General features: G+C 37.8%; 1 protein-coding gene across 3 annotated transcripts in view; it reads right to left on the reverse strand.

Moving 5' to 3' along the window:
* CRLS1 (cardiolipin synthase 1) overlaps positions 1–14,449 on the reverse strand; it is a 28,883-nt gene extending 14,434 nt beyond the window's left edge. The window contains exons 1-3 of one of the 3 annotated variants that reach the window (XM_029916949.1): positions 14,316–14,449; positions 11,949–12,086; positions 6,880–7,009 (exon numbers count right to left, since the gene is read on the reverse strand). In XM_029916949.1, coding sequence (XP_029772809.1) covers positions 6,880–7,009; positions 11,949–12,086; positions 14,316–14,324 — 277 coding nt within the window. In that variant the 5' untranslated portion in view covers positions 14,325–14,449. Of the gene's footprint in view, positions 1–6,879; positions 7,010–11,948; positions 12,087–14,302 lie in introns of all 3 variants that reach the window. The other 2 variants (XM_029916950.1, XM_029916951.1) reach the window with 2 other exon arrangements.
* Between the last annotated feature and the right edge of the window lie 697 nt (positions 14,450–15,146).

Raw genomic sequence — 15,146 nt, forward strand, 5'->3', positions numbered from 1 at the left:
GAAATGAAAGCAAAAATGAACTCTTGGGACCTCACCAAGATAAAAAGCTTCTGCACTGCAAAGAAAACAATCAAGAAAACTAATAGGCAACCGACAGAATGGGAAAAGATAGTTGCAAATGACATATTGGATAAATGGCTAGTATCCAAAATCTACAAGGAACTCACCAAACTCCACACCCAAAACACAAATAACCCAGTGAAGAAACAGGCAGAAGACATAAACAGACACTTCTCCAAAGAGGACATCTAGATGGCCTACAGGCACATGAAACGATGCTCAACATCACTCATCATCAGAGAAACACAAATCAAAACCACACTGAGATACCACCTCACACCAGTCAGAGTGGCTAAGATGAATAAATCAAGAGACTATAGATGCTGGTGAGGGTGTGGGAGATGGGCACTCTCCTACACTGTTGGTGGGAATGCAAACTGGTACAGCCGCTCTGGAAAACAGGGTGGAGGTTCCTCAAAAAACTATCAATAGAACCCCCCTATGACCCAGCAGTAGCACTGCTGGGGATCTACCCAAGGGATACAGAAGTGTTGATACACAGGAGCACATGTACCCCAATGTTCACAGCAGCACTGTCAACAATAGCCAAAACATGGAAAGAGCCTAAATGTCCATCAGCTGATGAGGGGATCAAGAAGATGTGGTATATATATATAATGGAGTATTACGTGGCAATGAGAACGAATGAAATCTGGCCATTTGTAGCAAAGTGGATGGACCTTGAGGGTGTCATGCTAAGCGAAATAAGTCAGGCAGAGAAGGACAGATACCATATGTTTGCACTCATAGGTCTAATAGGAGAACAAGAGAAACCTAATGGAGGACCGGGGGAGGGGAAGAGGGAGAGAGAGTAGGGGAGAGAGAGGGACGCAAAACCTGAGAGACTACTGAATACTGAAAATGAACTGAGGGTTGAAGGGGAAGGGGGAGGGGGGAAAGAGGTGGTGGTGATGGAGGAGGGCACTTGTGAGGAAGAGCACTGGGTGTTATATGGGAACCAAGTTGACAATAAACTATTTAAAAAATAAAATAGAATAAAACAAAAAAGCAATATAACAATTTTAGTAATAAACATTTCAAAAATTTTTTTAAAAATGTAACAAAGTTGTTTTCATTCTTATGTCCCCTCCCATAGAAAGAGCAAGAAGAGTTGAGGAAGGAAACACAATTCTTACTCTTGGCAAAACAAAACTATTCAAACGAAGGGGGATGGAATTTTACAAAAATGCAGGCAGTATAAAAATAACAAAATGCTAAGACAGCATATTTACATTTCTCCTTCTAAGACCCCTCTAAAATGACAGTGAAGGAATGAAAAGACAAAGTTACAGAGAATGGAAAGAGGAGACAAATTTCCCTGTTCTGTTTGTATGAACTACTTTAATTCGAACTGATAACGACGTCATAAAAAGCCCAACAAATCCCAAGCAAGATAAATAAAAAAGACACTTATAACCAGATATATTACTGTGGAAAACCAGAAAGGCAAAGAGAAAATCTTAAAAGTTGCCAGAGTAAAAAAGTTAACTTCAAAAAAGAAATGGATTAGCAGTTGATAATTCTTAATACCAATAATGAAGTGAAAAGATAATTGAACAATATGTTAAATATGCTGAAATGACCATACTCAGTAAAAATATCCTTCAAGAACAAAAGCAAAATGAGAGACATACATTGTATCATTTATATGTGGAATCTAAAAAATAAAATAAAATAAAAGTTGAACTCATAGAAATAGCAAGTAAAAAAGTAGTTGCCAGAAGCTGGAGGATGGGAGAAATAGGGAGAGACTGATAAAAGGCTGCAACCTTCCAGTTTTAAGATGAATAAGGTCCAAGGATCTAATGTAGAATATGGTAACTAGAGCATATTATACACTGTATCATATTAACTGAAATCTGCTAAGCGAGTAGAACTTAAATGTTTTATACGTAGAAAAGAATAAAGGCAAAATAAAAATATTTTCCGAGAAACAAAGGCAAGAATGTACCACCAGCTGAGATATACTTTAGACAAAAGGAAAATGATCCCAGATAGAAGGTCTGAGATACAACAGACAACATAAGCCAGAAAAAAGTAAATATGAAGATACCTTTAAATGAATACTGTATCAACAATATCATGTGGGTTTAAGAAGTATATAAAACTGAAGTATGGCAACAATAAGCTAAGCTGAAAAGGGAATAAATGGAGGTAAAGCATTCTCAAGCCCCTCCAGTGCCCAGAGTGCATATTTGTTAACACTGAACTTTGACGGGGACGAGTGATATAATTTTGAGAATAACCCAATGGAAACAGAGTGTAACACTTTCAAACCGGCACACAGGGAAAACAAGTATAATGACAAAAAATATATACAAACGTAGAAAAGTACTTATGAGCCAAAAAGAACACATAAAATAAAGACTGCTACACAAATATTAGTAATCACAATTATGGTTAATGGATTAATGTTCCAGTTGAATGCAGGTATAGTAATATTCAACAAAACAAACTTTAAGGCAATCATCATTATTAAAGATATGGAGGGTCACTTAAAATATTCAATTTACCAAGAAGACATAAAAATCTTATATGTACCTAACAACAGGACCCAAAGCAAGAATCAGAACTATAAAGAAAAATCATGGAACACTTGACACAAAGTAGGAAACTAACTGACTCTCTCAGTAATTGACAAACAAGCAGATCAAACAGGAAAAAAGAAATCTGTAAAGATTTAAACAGGACTCAAAATCTGACCAATGAATGTATATAGAACATCACAACCAACTACCTACAGAATACACATGCATTTGAAGCACGCATAAAATTTTTATAAAATGTGATTGGGCTAAAAAGCTAAAATCAGAGCCTGTTCTCTGGATACAAGGTAATTATGCTCGAAATTAATAACGAAAAGATACCTAGAAAAACCCACAAATTATGAAATACATTTCTAATAGCCCTATAAGTCAAAGAAAAAAATTATAATGCAAATAGAATATTATAAACTCAATAATGGCAAAAGTATTCCTATCAACATATGCAATGCAGTGAAAGGGATACTTAAGACAAAATGTACTGCCAGCCTTAAATATGAACTTTAGAAATGAGTCAAATATTTATCTACAGCTGTGCTGTTCAATACAGTAGCCACAAGCACCTGAAATGTGGCCAGTCTGAATGAGAGGTGCAGTAAATGAAAACTACAGGCTGGCTTTTAAGAGCACAGTATGAAAAAAAAACCTAATCTTTTATTGATTACACATTGAAATGATAATATTTTTGATTTAGTGGATTAAATGTTATTAAAGTTATTTTCACCTATTCCCTTTTATTTTTAATAGTTACTAGAAAATTTTAAATTTCCTATATGGCTCCATTATACTTCTACTAAACAGAACTGATCTAAAGAATTTAGAGAAGAACAGCAAAGGAAAACTGAAGAAAGAAATAAAAGAGCAAGATTTAAGGGTCGCTGGGTAACTCAGTCAGTTAAGTGACCAACCCCTGATTTCAGCTCAGGTCATGATCTCACATTTTGTGGGATCAAGCCTGGTGTTGGGCTCTGCGTCTCCTTGGGATTCACTCCCTCCCTCTGCTCCTCCTTCACTTGTGCTCTCTCTCTCAAAATAAATAAAGATTAAAAAAAAAAAAAAAAAGAAGCAAGATTTAATGAAGGAGTAACCATACCAGAGAAAACCCAAATTGGTTCTTTGAAAAGATTCATAAAACTGACACATTTCTGTTAAGGCGATTCAAGGAAAAAAAGAAAGAAGAGACAAATAACTAAGAATCAGAATGAAATGAGGTTGGCCATCACTATATATCCAATAGACATCAAAGTTAATGTGGATGCTATAAATAGTTAATGGTAATAAATCTTTACAAATGGAGCTGTAATGGACAAGTTCTTAGAAAAACACCATAACTTACCCAACAGACAAAAGATGAACCAGAAAATCTGAATCATCCTATAACAAGAAAAAATTAATCACCTATTTGAAAACTCTTTCCTAAAGAAAACTCCAGTCCTCAATGCTTTAATAAGTTCTATCAAACATTTAAAGAAAAAATATTGCAATCTCACACAAACATCTCCCAAGATGGTGGGGGGGGGGGGTTGACTTCCTACCTCTTATTATAAGATTAATATAAATTTGATACTAAAATCTAACAAGGATATTCAGAGAAAAAAATTCTAAGTCATTCTCATGAATATGGATATGAAATGCTCAACAAAATATCAGAAACCAAATTTAACAATATTTTTATAATATATCATGACCAGGTTATTAGATTTATACCAGGAATTTCAGTTGGTTTGACATTAGAAAATCAATAATGTAATTCATCACATATTAACAGCTTAAAAGCAAAAAAAAAAAAAAAAAAAAACCCACAACTCTAATACATAAAGAAAAGAAAAAGAATTTTATAAAATTCAATACCCAATTGTAATAAAAACTCTTAGCAAACTCCCAACAGAAGTGAACTTTCATAGCCTGAAAAAAGGAGATCTATCTACATAACCCTACAGGAAACATCTTATTTAATAGCAAAATGTTGAGGGGCACCTGGGTGGCTCAGTAGGTTAAGCCCCAGACTTCAGCTCAAGTCATGATCTCACAGTTCATTAGTCTGAGCCCCGCATCAGGCTCTGTGCTGACAGCTCAGAGCCTGGAGCCTGCTTCAGATTCGGTATTACCCTCTCTGTCTCTTCCCTGCTCATGCTCTGTCTGTCTCTCTCTCAAAAATAAACAAACATAAAAATAAATAAATAATAATATATATTAAAGAAATAAAATTTACACACAAAATGGAAAGGGGTAAGAATATCAAAGGTAGAAGGACTTGCTCTATTATTTAGCAAAGCAGTAATAAGAACAGTGCTGGTGCAAAAATAGATCAATGAGTGGAGAATAACCAGACAACCCAGAAATGGACCCATGTATATATGGACATTACAGTGAGTCCACATGGAAAGTACAGACTTTTCAATAAAAAGTGCTGCGATAATTGGGTAACCATAGAAATAGCTATGAAATTAATTTTTTTAACGTTTTTAATGTTTTTTATTTATTTTTGAGAGACAGAGACAGGGCATGAGTGAAGGAGGGGCAGAGAGAGAGGGAGATCCAGAATCTGAAGCAGGCTCCAGGCTCTGAGCTGTCAGCACAGAGCCTGACGCGGGGCTCAAACTCATGAACTGTGAGATCATGATCTGAGCCAAAGTTGGACTCTTAACTGACTGAGCCACCTAGATGCCCCAAAAAATAATTTTTAGAATTTTTTTTCTAAAACATCAACTAGAAAAAAATGTAAAAAAAAAAATTGTCAAAAAACTTTCCAATACAAAATATTATCACATAGAAAGGAAAAGTTATCAGAATGGCATGAGACATCTCAACAGCAAGATGGAATTTGCAAGTTTACAGAACAGGGTCTTCAAAATTGAGTGAAAATAATCTGCAATTGATAATTATGTCCAATTCAAATCTCAATCAAGTATGGAGAGTAGAATAAAGACATCTTAGAAATCTGCAGAATAAAGACACTGTGGACCTCTAAAATTCCGGCTGCCACACTGCAGCCTGCACAAGAAACAAATGGAGGTTGCACTGCACCAAAAGGAAGTTCTCAACAAAGAAGCCATGGGAGCTTGGAGAAACAGACCCGCACAGAAGACAGGCAGCAGAAATTCCCAGAATAATAGAAGAGAATTCTCAGCTTGCAAAGCAACCTACACCAACTATTTAGGTAAAGGTCACAGCAACATTATCTATAATTACTAAAACCTGGATACAAATTCCATGTTCAAAAGGGAAATACCTGGTCAACCTCTGTAAAACAATACAACAAAATACAAAATAACTCTAAAAAATCAGAGGCATGAAAGTTTGCACACACATCCACACACGTACGCACAAGATCATTTAGATTTGGAGTAGTGTCAACAGAAGGCTCCTTAGCTTCCTTTCCTCCTGCCATATTGTATTAGAAGGAGTGCCCCAACCCCTTCAATGCCCCCAACGATATGCGTACCAAGATTCTGACTTTCATAAACACATAAATATAAACATTAATCCAGTTTGTTTTTAACTTGTTATAGGAATTTAAAAGCCTAAAAGTAAAAGCCTCTACATTGAGAAGACTATACTAGACTCAAACACCATTATACTTCTTCCTGTCAAATGTCAATAATAACATGCTATCGAAGGACCATGTGGCAGTGCTTTCTTTATTCTCAGATTCTAACACTTGGAAAGTAACAGTTTCATCTAAACCAAGAGAGAAAAACTAAGAAATATTGTTTAAGTAAAAAATGAACAACCAGGAAAGTACATGCAAAATACAAAGCAAAAGATCATAAAATGTTGTTAGAAAGAGTACTCAGATATGAACAAACTATATATGATTTGAAATTGCCTAACAGTGTATATGAAATTTTACAGACATACTCAGGATTTCAAAGCTCTCATTTTTTATGATTAAATTGCACTTAATATATAATAGACTTATGAAAACTTTAAATTGCTTTCAAAAAGCTAGGCAATAAGAGTATAAAATAACTATTTCAAAAAATTCTAGACTAATATGAATTGGCACTGCGAAATAGTATTTGCTTAAATTTAACTTTCAACAATCTAAGAAAATATCAGATTCTACTAATATAACATGGACACAAACTCTAAAGAAAAATAACAAGACTGACAAGCAAAACAATTCAATAGTTTAAAATTAGGAAAACAGTTTAGACTTGAAAAATATACTTTTGTTACAAAAATTATTTGTCTCTCAATCAAGAGAAATCCTAAACTGACTAATGCCAATCTTCCCTATGCTGTTTAAAAGTACGCATGATGGCGTTCTTACCTGGAATAAGATCTGCATAGGTCAAGCTAACATATAAGATACTGATAAGTATTTTATCAGCAAGTGGATCAAGAGCACTTCCCAAAGCTGACTTTTGACTGGCCCAGTTTCGAGCAATAAATCCATCCAACTGAAAATAGAAGTTTTTTTTTTAATGAATGTCATGATCCGTACAGAGCAGATACGATGAAAGTTAACAGATACCAGAATAACAACTCTATTTTCATAAAATGTTAATAAAACCTCTTCTGTTTCTTACCCCCAAACCTTCTCATTCTTTCACTAGTATATATTTAGCTTTCAAATTACCAACTGGTCCGAAAATAACTTCACTTTTCTACAGTACTTTCCTTTCTCAAGGCCTTCAGGGATTTCTTGTATTTTCATAAGGCCCTTTTTGCAGGTTGAACTCAGACACAAATTTAGAGATGTAAAGAACCCAAATAAAACTAATAGGAAGCATGGCTGACAGAGCATGGACTAGGACCCCTGCCCGTTGAGCCTGGAGCTATTTCACTACAGCCAAAATAGCTGCTTTTGCTTGCAAGAATTACTCTCAAGTACAAGACTCGTGACTCACGCCTACCTACTTTTCTACGATATGATCCAACACTCTTAAGTTTTCATTGTTACCATTTCTCTCTTTTTGTTTCATGCAACTCTTAATTCCAGGTCTGACTGTATATGAATAAAAAACTCAATCCTCTGTACCTGGCCTACTTAAAAATTGTGACATGCTAATTACTTATTAACTATTTCTGAAGGCAAACTGCATTTTAAAGCAGAGGCAGTACATGGTTAGCAGTGGGCCAAATGGGGCCTGCAGGAGGACTTTTATTTAACCTGCACAGCACTTTTAAAAATGTAAATTAGTAGCCAACATTTAAATATTCAAAAATATTTACCACAAAAATCCAGATCTCTAGCTACACTTGAGAAATGGAAAGATATGATTCACCCGAGCGGGGGGAATTGAAACCAAGTATCTATCATTTATTCCCATGAAATAAGGGAGGTTATTTTGTTTTCTGGCTTTCCAACTCCCTACTTGGCTTTCACTCATTTTATTTCAAACAAAAGTTTGGATTTTCTAGTCATATTTCCAAGAAAAGATCACATTAATTTGGATATAATTTAACATGGTAGATTTTAAAGGATAAATAAGTTCCCTACATCCAAGTACTCCAGTAAGATAGAGACAGCAGGAGTACAGGACAATGGTTAAGAACTTGCTCTGTGGCAGCAGAACAGAACTGGATCAAGTCCTGGCTCAGCCATTTACTAACTATGTGACCTTGTGACTGTGTGATTTGGGGTAAGCTTCTCCTTCCTTATCTGCAAAACCTGCCCCAAAGGATTAATTGTGTTCAGCACATAATGGGGATTAATACTTGGTTAGTACTCAGCAAATCCTCAAAAAAAAAAAAAAAAAAAAAAAAAAAGGCAGTTACTAGCTATTACTACAGCAACCAAAGAACCTATTTTTTTTTTCATAAGTTTACTCTAAGTAACAACGTCTTAACATAAAGTACCTAGAACTGGGCACTGGGACCTTGAAAGATTCAGGTTTCAGTTCAGTTTCTGGTCTTGAAAAACTTAATCTCCCATCTTTTCACCTGCATTCCTTCTGATCCTCCCTGTTCCTCCACCCACATTAGATTCCAAGGTCATCAACACCACCACCCCTCTGCAAACTTCACTGTCTCTCCACCCTGCTTACACACAACTATCCATTTACTCCAGGCCTACACCTAAGCAGCTGACCGTTGCTCAACAGTACATAAATGGGCTAACTGGTCTCACTTCAGATTTAGGACCACAAATCTCCCATGGGCACTCAGTATGGCAATCCCACACCTGCCTGTGTTTACCTTCTCTCTTCATACTATTGTTCTCATCTCAAGCCTAGTCTTCCTTCACTCCAACTTATGATCATACCTACACTTTCCTTGAAAAACAGAAACAGGTTGTTAACACTCCCTTATATTCCCACCTGCAAATCCACCACCTACCTGCGTCCGTTCACATTCCCTCTGCCTTCCCTGATTCGTGATCCCAGACCCTCTTCACCTTCTGTGATTTGCCTCTTTTCTCCTCCATCTCTCCTGCATCATCAATCTCCTTTTTAACTGGTCATTTAATTAACCAGTTAATTAACAACAAAAATTTCCCCAGTATATATAGCTTTAAAAACGACCTTTTCTTGACCCTACACTTTCCAGTACCCCTACAAAGCAAAACTTCCTTAAAGTGATGTCTGTTGTCATTACACCTCACATGCATTGCCAAACCACTCTGTCCCCATTCCTCCAGAGATGGTGCTCAGGAAGGTCACCAATGTATTTTACATTCTTAGCACACCTGACCTCAACACAACTGAACTACTTTCTTCACTTAACTTCTGAGACATTTGACAGCCTAATTTTCTTCCTGGCTCACGAGCTGTTCTTTCCCAGAGTCCTTTTCTGGTTCCTTTTTTTTATTATTCTACTCACTGCTCATTTCTCTGGTCCCATCTCTTCTTTAACTCACTCATTTAACTTCACCCAGACCTGACCATCCATATGCTGACAACGGTCAAATTTTCCTCCAACCATGACTTCTTCCAACTCCAAACTACTATATTCAACTACCCAACTGGTATCTCTATGTCAACAGGCATAGATATTCAACAGGCATTCTTGGTATTTTTCTACCCTGTCCTACGCTGAGTGTTTTTCATCACAAAAATTGTTATCTTCATGTACCAGTTGTTGAAAAGAAAACAAAACAAAAAAGTAACAGCCTATCACACACACTTCTCTCACTGCACATATGCATATCAACTCTATCTTCAAAACATATCCCAAACCCACTGACCTCTCTCCAAACTCCCACCCTGGTCCAAGCCACTACCACTGCCACCCCCCTAGGTAACTGTAAGTCTCCTAAGCAGCCTCTCTACTTACACTCCTGCCTTCCTACTACCTATTTCCCATATACAACATCAATCAGGCCTTGTCATCCCCCCTGCTTAAACCCTGCATGACTCAAACCATCTGCCCAGGGGCCAATCTAGAAGCATCAAAACCACCACAGAGTAAATATAAAATATAGTGCCTGATAACTCAGGTTTTCACATACACTGTCATATATATTTAGAAAAATGGTAAATGAGGCCTGAGTTCAGTGAATATAGCAAGCACATGTGGCAGCTAAAAAAAGGTATAAGGAGGAATGAACGCCTGGGTGGCTCAATCAGTTAAGCGTCCGACTCCGGCTCAGGTCATGATCTCACAGTTCTTGAGTTAGAGTCCCATGTCGGGCTCTGTGTTGACAGCTCAGAGCCTGGAATCTGCTTCAGATTCTGTGTCTCCTGCTCTCTCTGCCTCTCCCCTGCTTCCACTGTCTCTCTCTCTCTCTCAAAAATAAACATTAAAAAAAATTTTATGTTTAAGGTACAAGCGAAAAAAAGAACAAATCCAGTACTAATAAAGATCTTATCTGTTACATTAAAAAAAATACAACTCTGTTACCAACATAATGGACTTTGACAGACTTGGAGTGTGTCTGAGTACAGGCCTGAGGCTTCAGAGGTAAAAGCTAAACTCTGGAAAAAGAAAAGTAGGAACCATTTTGAGAGAATTTTTGATGTATATTTGGAAATGCTGTATCACAATACAAACGTTTTCCTTTGTTTACCCTGCAAAATCTTCACTTAATTCTATATTGCTCACCAATGCCAATGGGCAGGTGGAATTTTGTTTCTTGAATCTCAAAGGGAATAGTTGACATTGCAAATACTATATAACTGTTATTTATAGAAAATTAGTTTCTCTTCATTCTCACTAAATAAGTAACAAACATAAATCAGTTTGAAGAGGCACCGAATCATTATTGCCTATCTAGGTGCTCACATGGATCTCAGACCAGCCCTGTACAAGAATATACTGTATCTATTTCTACAGGCTAACTTTGCCCTGATTTTCAAGTTTCCCTCCATCTTTTCACCACTTCCCTCAACTGTGTTTTTGTAGGACATGTAGTTTTAAAAGCCATTTCAGGGGCGCCTAGGTGGCTCAGTCGTTACGTGTCCGGCTTCAGCTCAGGTCATGATCTCATGGTTTGGGAGTTCAGACCCCATATCAGGCTCTGTGCTGACAGCTCAGAGCCTGGAGCCTGCTTCAGATTCTGTGTCTCCCTCTCTCTCTGCCCTACCCCCACCTGTGCTCTGTCTCTGTATCTCAAAAATAAATAAATGTGAAAAAAAAATTTTTTTAAGCCATTTCAAATCCATTATGCAACAAGGTGGGTGATAAATACAAGTAATGTCATCTATACAGCTGGCTGGTCAGTCCACGAAAGCCTATTTCATACATATGCTGCCCTCTCTTATAAAATGTTTGCTAAATTCTAATTTGAAATAACCTGAATGAATCCTTCCCTTCCCGAAAGCTGACGCAGTGTGTCAAGGAGCTGTTTTTTCATCTGTCCATCTACTAGGGGAGTGGAAGAAGGAGGGATGCCTCGTGCCCAGCCCAAAGCAGGATCTTCTGCTGAGTTGGTCAGAGGGGAGCAGAGCAGGGATCCGAAACCAAAGCTGTGGGGGTGCCTGAGGCTTGCCCCCAGCATAAACCCGAGCAGGGCTCTGGCCTCTACAAGCTCCCTGGCCACAACTACAAACCCACGGTCTCCCTCTCCACCAGTAAAACCAACTGTTGTATCAGATCAGATATAACAATAAACAGAAAAACTGTCTCACAACTTCTTTCCTTTATTCCTATCCCTAAAGCAAATACTTGGCTCCTTGGGAATTTCTAATATTTTTCTTTTACAAAGAGGTTAAAAACCAAGAGTAAAAAGCACCCTCTCCTAAACTTCCCAACGACTTTCACTTCTTTCCTTAGATCACTTAAAAAATAAGAGTTCCACACAGATGCTAAAGCCAAGTCCTTATGCTAAGTAGTGGCAAAGTCATCTTGAGGATTCCTTTCCAGGAAAAAGCAGACTAAGGCTGTGATATTTCAGTGTAGTAGAGACCCCAGGGTTTGAGTGGGGAGCAAATCAGAAGAAGTGCATTTACAACTTACCAAATCAGTTAGCCCAGCTAAAGCAAAAACTCCTAGGGCAATATTAAAATCCTCCTCAACAATCAAATAGCCCAAAACTGGGGCCAAGCCAATTCTTGTCATTGACAACATATTTGGGATTGTCCATGGGTTTTCATACTGAAAAGTAAAGGCAACAAAATTTAAATTAAATGCTATGAATTCATACTTTTCAATTAAGTATATTAGAAAAATATACACACATCAACTTAGGAGTCAGAAGCTACATAAACTTTAAACTTAGTACTTTGAGTTTTAAAATCCAGTCTGGTGTTTTTAGACCACAGCTCTAAAACTGTCCGGAATATAGAAGATGAAGGTATGTCATGTACCTACAGACATGGATACACAACACTCTGCTTTTAAAATTGTAACTTCAAGGGCTGCCTGAGTGGCTCAGTCAGTTAAATGTCCAACTTCGGCTCAGGTCATGATCTCGAGGTTCATGGGTTCCAGCCCCTTGTTGGGCTCTGTGCTGACAGCTCAGAGCCTGGAGCCTGCTTTGGATTCTGTGTCTCCCTCTTTCTCTGCCCCTCCCCCACTCACACTGTCTCTGTCTCTCTCTCTCTCTCTCTCTCTCTCTCTCTCAAAAATAAACATTAAAAAGAATTTTTTTTAAATTATAACTTCAAGAAGATCTTATACTTCAAGTAGACAGTCTAAACAGAGTGTCGGGGGGAAAAAAAGCACCAATCAACCCCTGGCATTTTGGCTTAAAATGTTTATTGCAAATAACCTCCCTCACTCCTCTGCAAAGAAGGCTAACTGCTATAACATATGGACATACGAATTAAGCTGAAAAAAAATTTAATTCCAAAATCTCATCCCTTAATGATAATTGCTGGAAGAAAATGGAGCTAGGAATAGCGATTGAGATCCATAGGAAATACAGAACAATTCTGCAAATCTGTTCAAAATAGCCATAAAAATGAAATGTTAAGATTCCCACCTAGAATCTGAGGGCTGTATGATTCCTTGAAACTTCATTTAAAGGCAAGGTGTTTGCAGTTGGCACTAACAAAAAGGCTCCTTGGCAGCTACTCTGAAGAACATTGCTTCCTTGCCAAACAAAATGTTTCATGAGGACATTTCAACTTTAAAAAACAGCAGCTTAGTGAAACTAAGATAATCTGCCCAACAGGATACAGAAATAATACCAAGAAAATGTCTCCCTAAAGCCTGGATTTTTTTCTCCATTGGTGAAGGTTGCCAATTCTACCCCATGGGACCATCTCCTCTCAAGTCTAACCCTACTCTTAATCAGTAACCAAATAACCTGAACCTTAATTTTTATTTTTTTTAAGTGACAGTTTCCACATTAAAAAAAAATTAAATATTTATTTTGAGACAGAGAAAAAGAGAGAAAGCACTAGCAGGGCAGGGGCAGAAAGAGGGGGAGACACAGAATCCAAAGCAGGTTTCAAGCTCTGAGCTGTCAGCAAAGAGAGGGACACAGGGCTTGAGCTCATGAACCACAAGATCATGACCTGAGCTGAAGTTGGACGTTCACCGACTGAGTCACCCAGGTGCCCTTACAGTTTCCATTTCTAAAGAAATCTTTTTAAATATTCCCCGAACCGTCCTGTAAGAAAAGTTCTCTAAAGATACTAAATTTGTGTTTATAAACAGGAACTGGCAAGACATGTTCACCTTAGTTTGGACAGGTAATGGGGTTGTTTTGGGGTTAGATGGCAGAATGCTGCCATTGAAAGCTACAGAAAAACTTCAAATTCCCTAGGAATCATTTACCAAACAAGAAGCAGTGGTATAAACCTCCACTACTCAAGGACCTTTTACTGAAGGTGGACCACATTACGTAATTAAATGGGAACATTTCTGGAACATATTCCAAATTCAAGTTCAAAGGCCAGAGTGTTTCAGAGTCCAGAGGACAAAAGGTAAGTCTGTTTACCAAAATGTGGTACAGAGTAAATCAAATACTGATCCAATGTTACAGCAACTCAGAGGGAGAAAAAAAGAAACAACATAGTTCATGACTGAGAAAAAGGAATCAGAAAGCGAAAGGTCAGAATAGAGCCCCAAATATCCATAAGGCTCATATCCATAATATCCCTAATATCAGAATAAATGACCAGAAATATCCATAGGGCAGAATTAAAGACAAAGCTGCAAACAGATCATTTCATCTGGAGAATTAATCAACAGAACCGTTAATGCTGTTGGAACAGTGAAGAGTTCTTTTTAGCTCCACATAAACTATTTTATTTTTTTAATAGTCTATGCACATAAACTATTTTAAAGTAGCTCATTAATTTCTAATCATTACATATATAAAAGTTTATAAATTGAAATTAAGAGAGCTAATCTCAGATTACCCAACCAGATAACCTGTGGCATACTCGACCAACTACTGCCGTTCTGGGAAGGACTTCAGCCACAAACTGGCAACCTTAAAGTATCCAGCATTCAAACCGCGACATCCTTTAGCTATTAGTGGAGTTGAGACCCCTGCCAGGATGTGGCCACCTCAACCCATGCTGTACAACTGATGAAAGCAGTGCCAGGGCCCACTGAAGACATAACAATTGAAGATGTAATAATTGCATGAGTCTTGCTAACATGACATCAAAAGCTCTCCTACATTCATGCTCTGGCGTCTTCTGCTTCGGCAGTTTTCAACAGGTAAGCGGACCAATATTCCCTTCCCTTCCCTTAAGAAGAGTTTTAATCTTTTTCTATAATTAGATAGTAAAGGGTCTTTAACCACAACTTAATTATCCTTCATCTTACACTATGTAAGGTTACCAAAGGTCAAATGATAGTGAATCAAACCTGCACAAGCAAACAGGCTGGCATACTTTTCTGAAGATTTCTACTGATTTGCCCTAAACATTAGGGAATGGCTTCGGAGAATTAAAACAGACTTAATAAGACAAGTGAAGGCTAGTTTTACCAATGCAATATCCAGAGGCCGGTCCCGCTAAAGGTGTGGACAGAAAAGCGAGTAGGGAAGGGGGGGGGATTCTAACTTGACTTCGGAGACTGAGGGTGGACTCGTCTGGCGCCCCTGAAATTCCTGCCGACAGAAAGACCTGCCCATAACTTCTCTTCAGGGAACGGTTTACAGGTTCTGGAACCGAAACGTCCGACTTGGGCCGGCCAGAGCACATTATCTGCGTCAAGGTCCGAGCCCCGCGAGGGCCGGCGACCCCGACCCAG

This window comes from Suricata suricatta, chromosome 12 (assembly GCF_006229205.1).
Source record: "Suricata suricatta isolate VVHF042 chromosome 12, meerkat_22Aug2017_6uvM2_HiC, whole genome shotgun sequence".
In the NCBI taxonomy this organism is placed as follows: Eukaryota; Metazoa; Chordata; class Mammalia; order Carnivora; family Herpestidae; genus Suricata; species Suricata suricatta.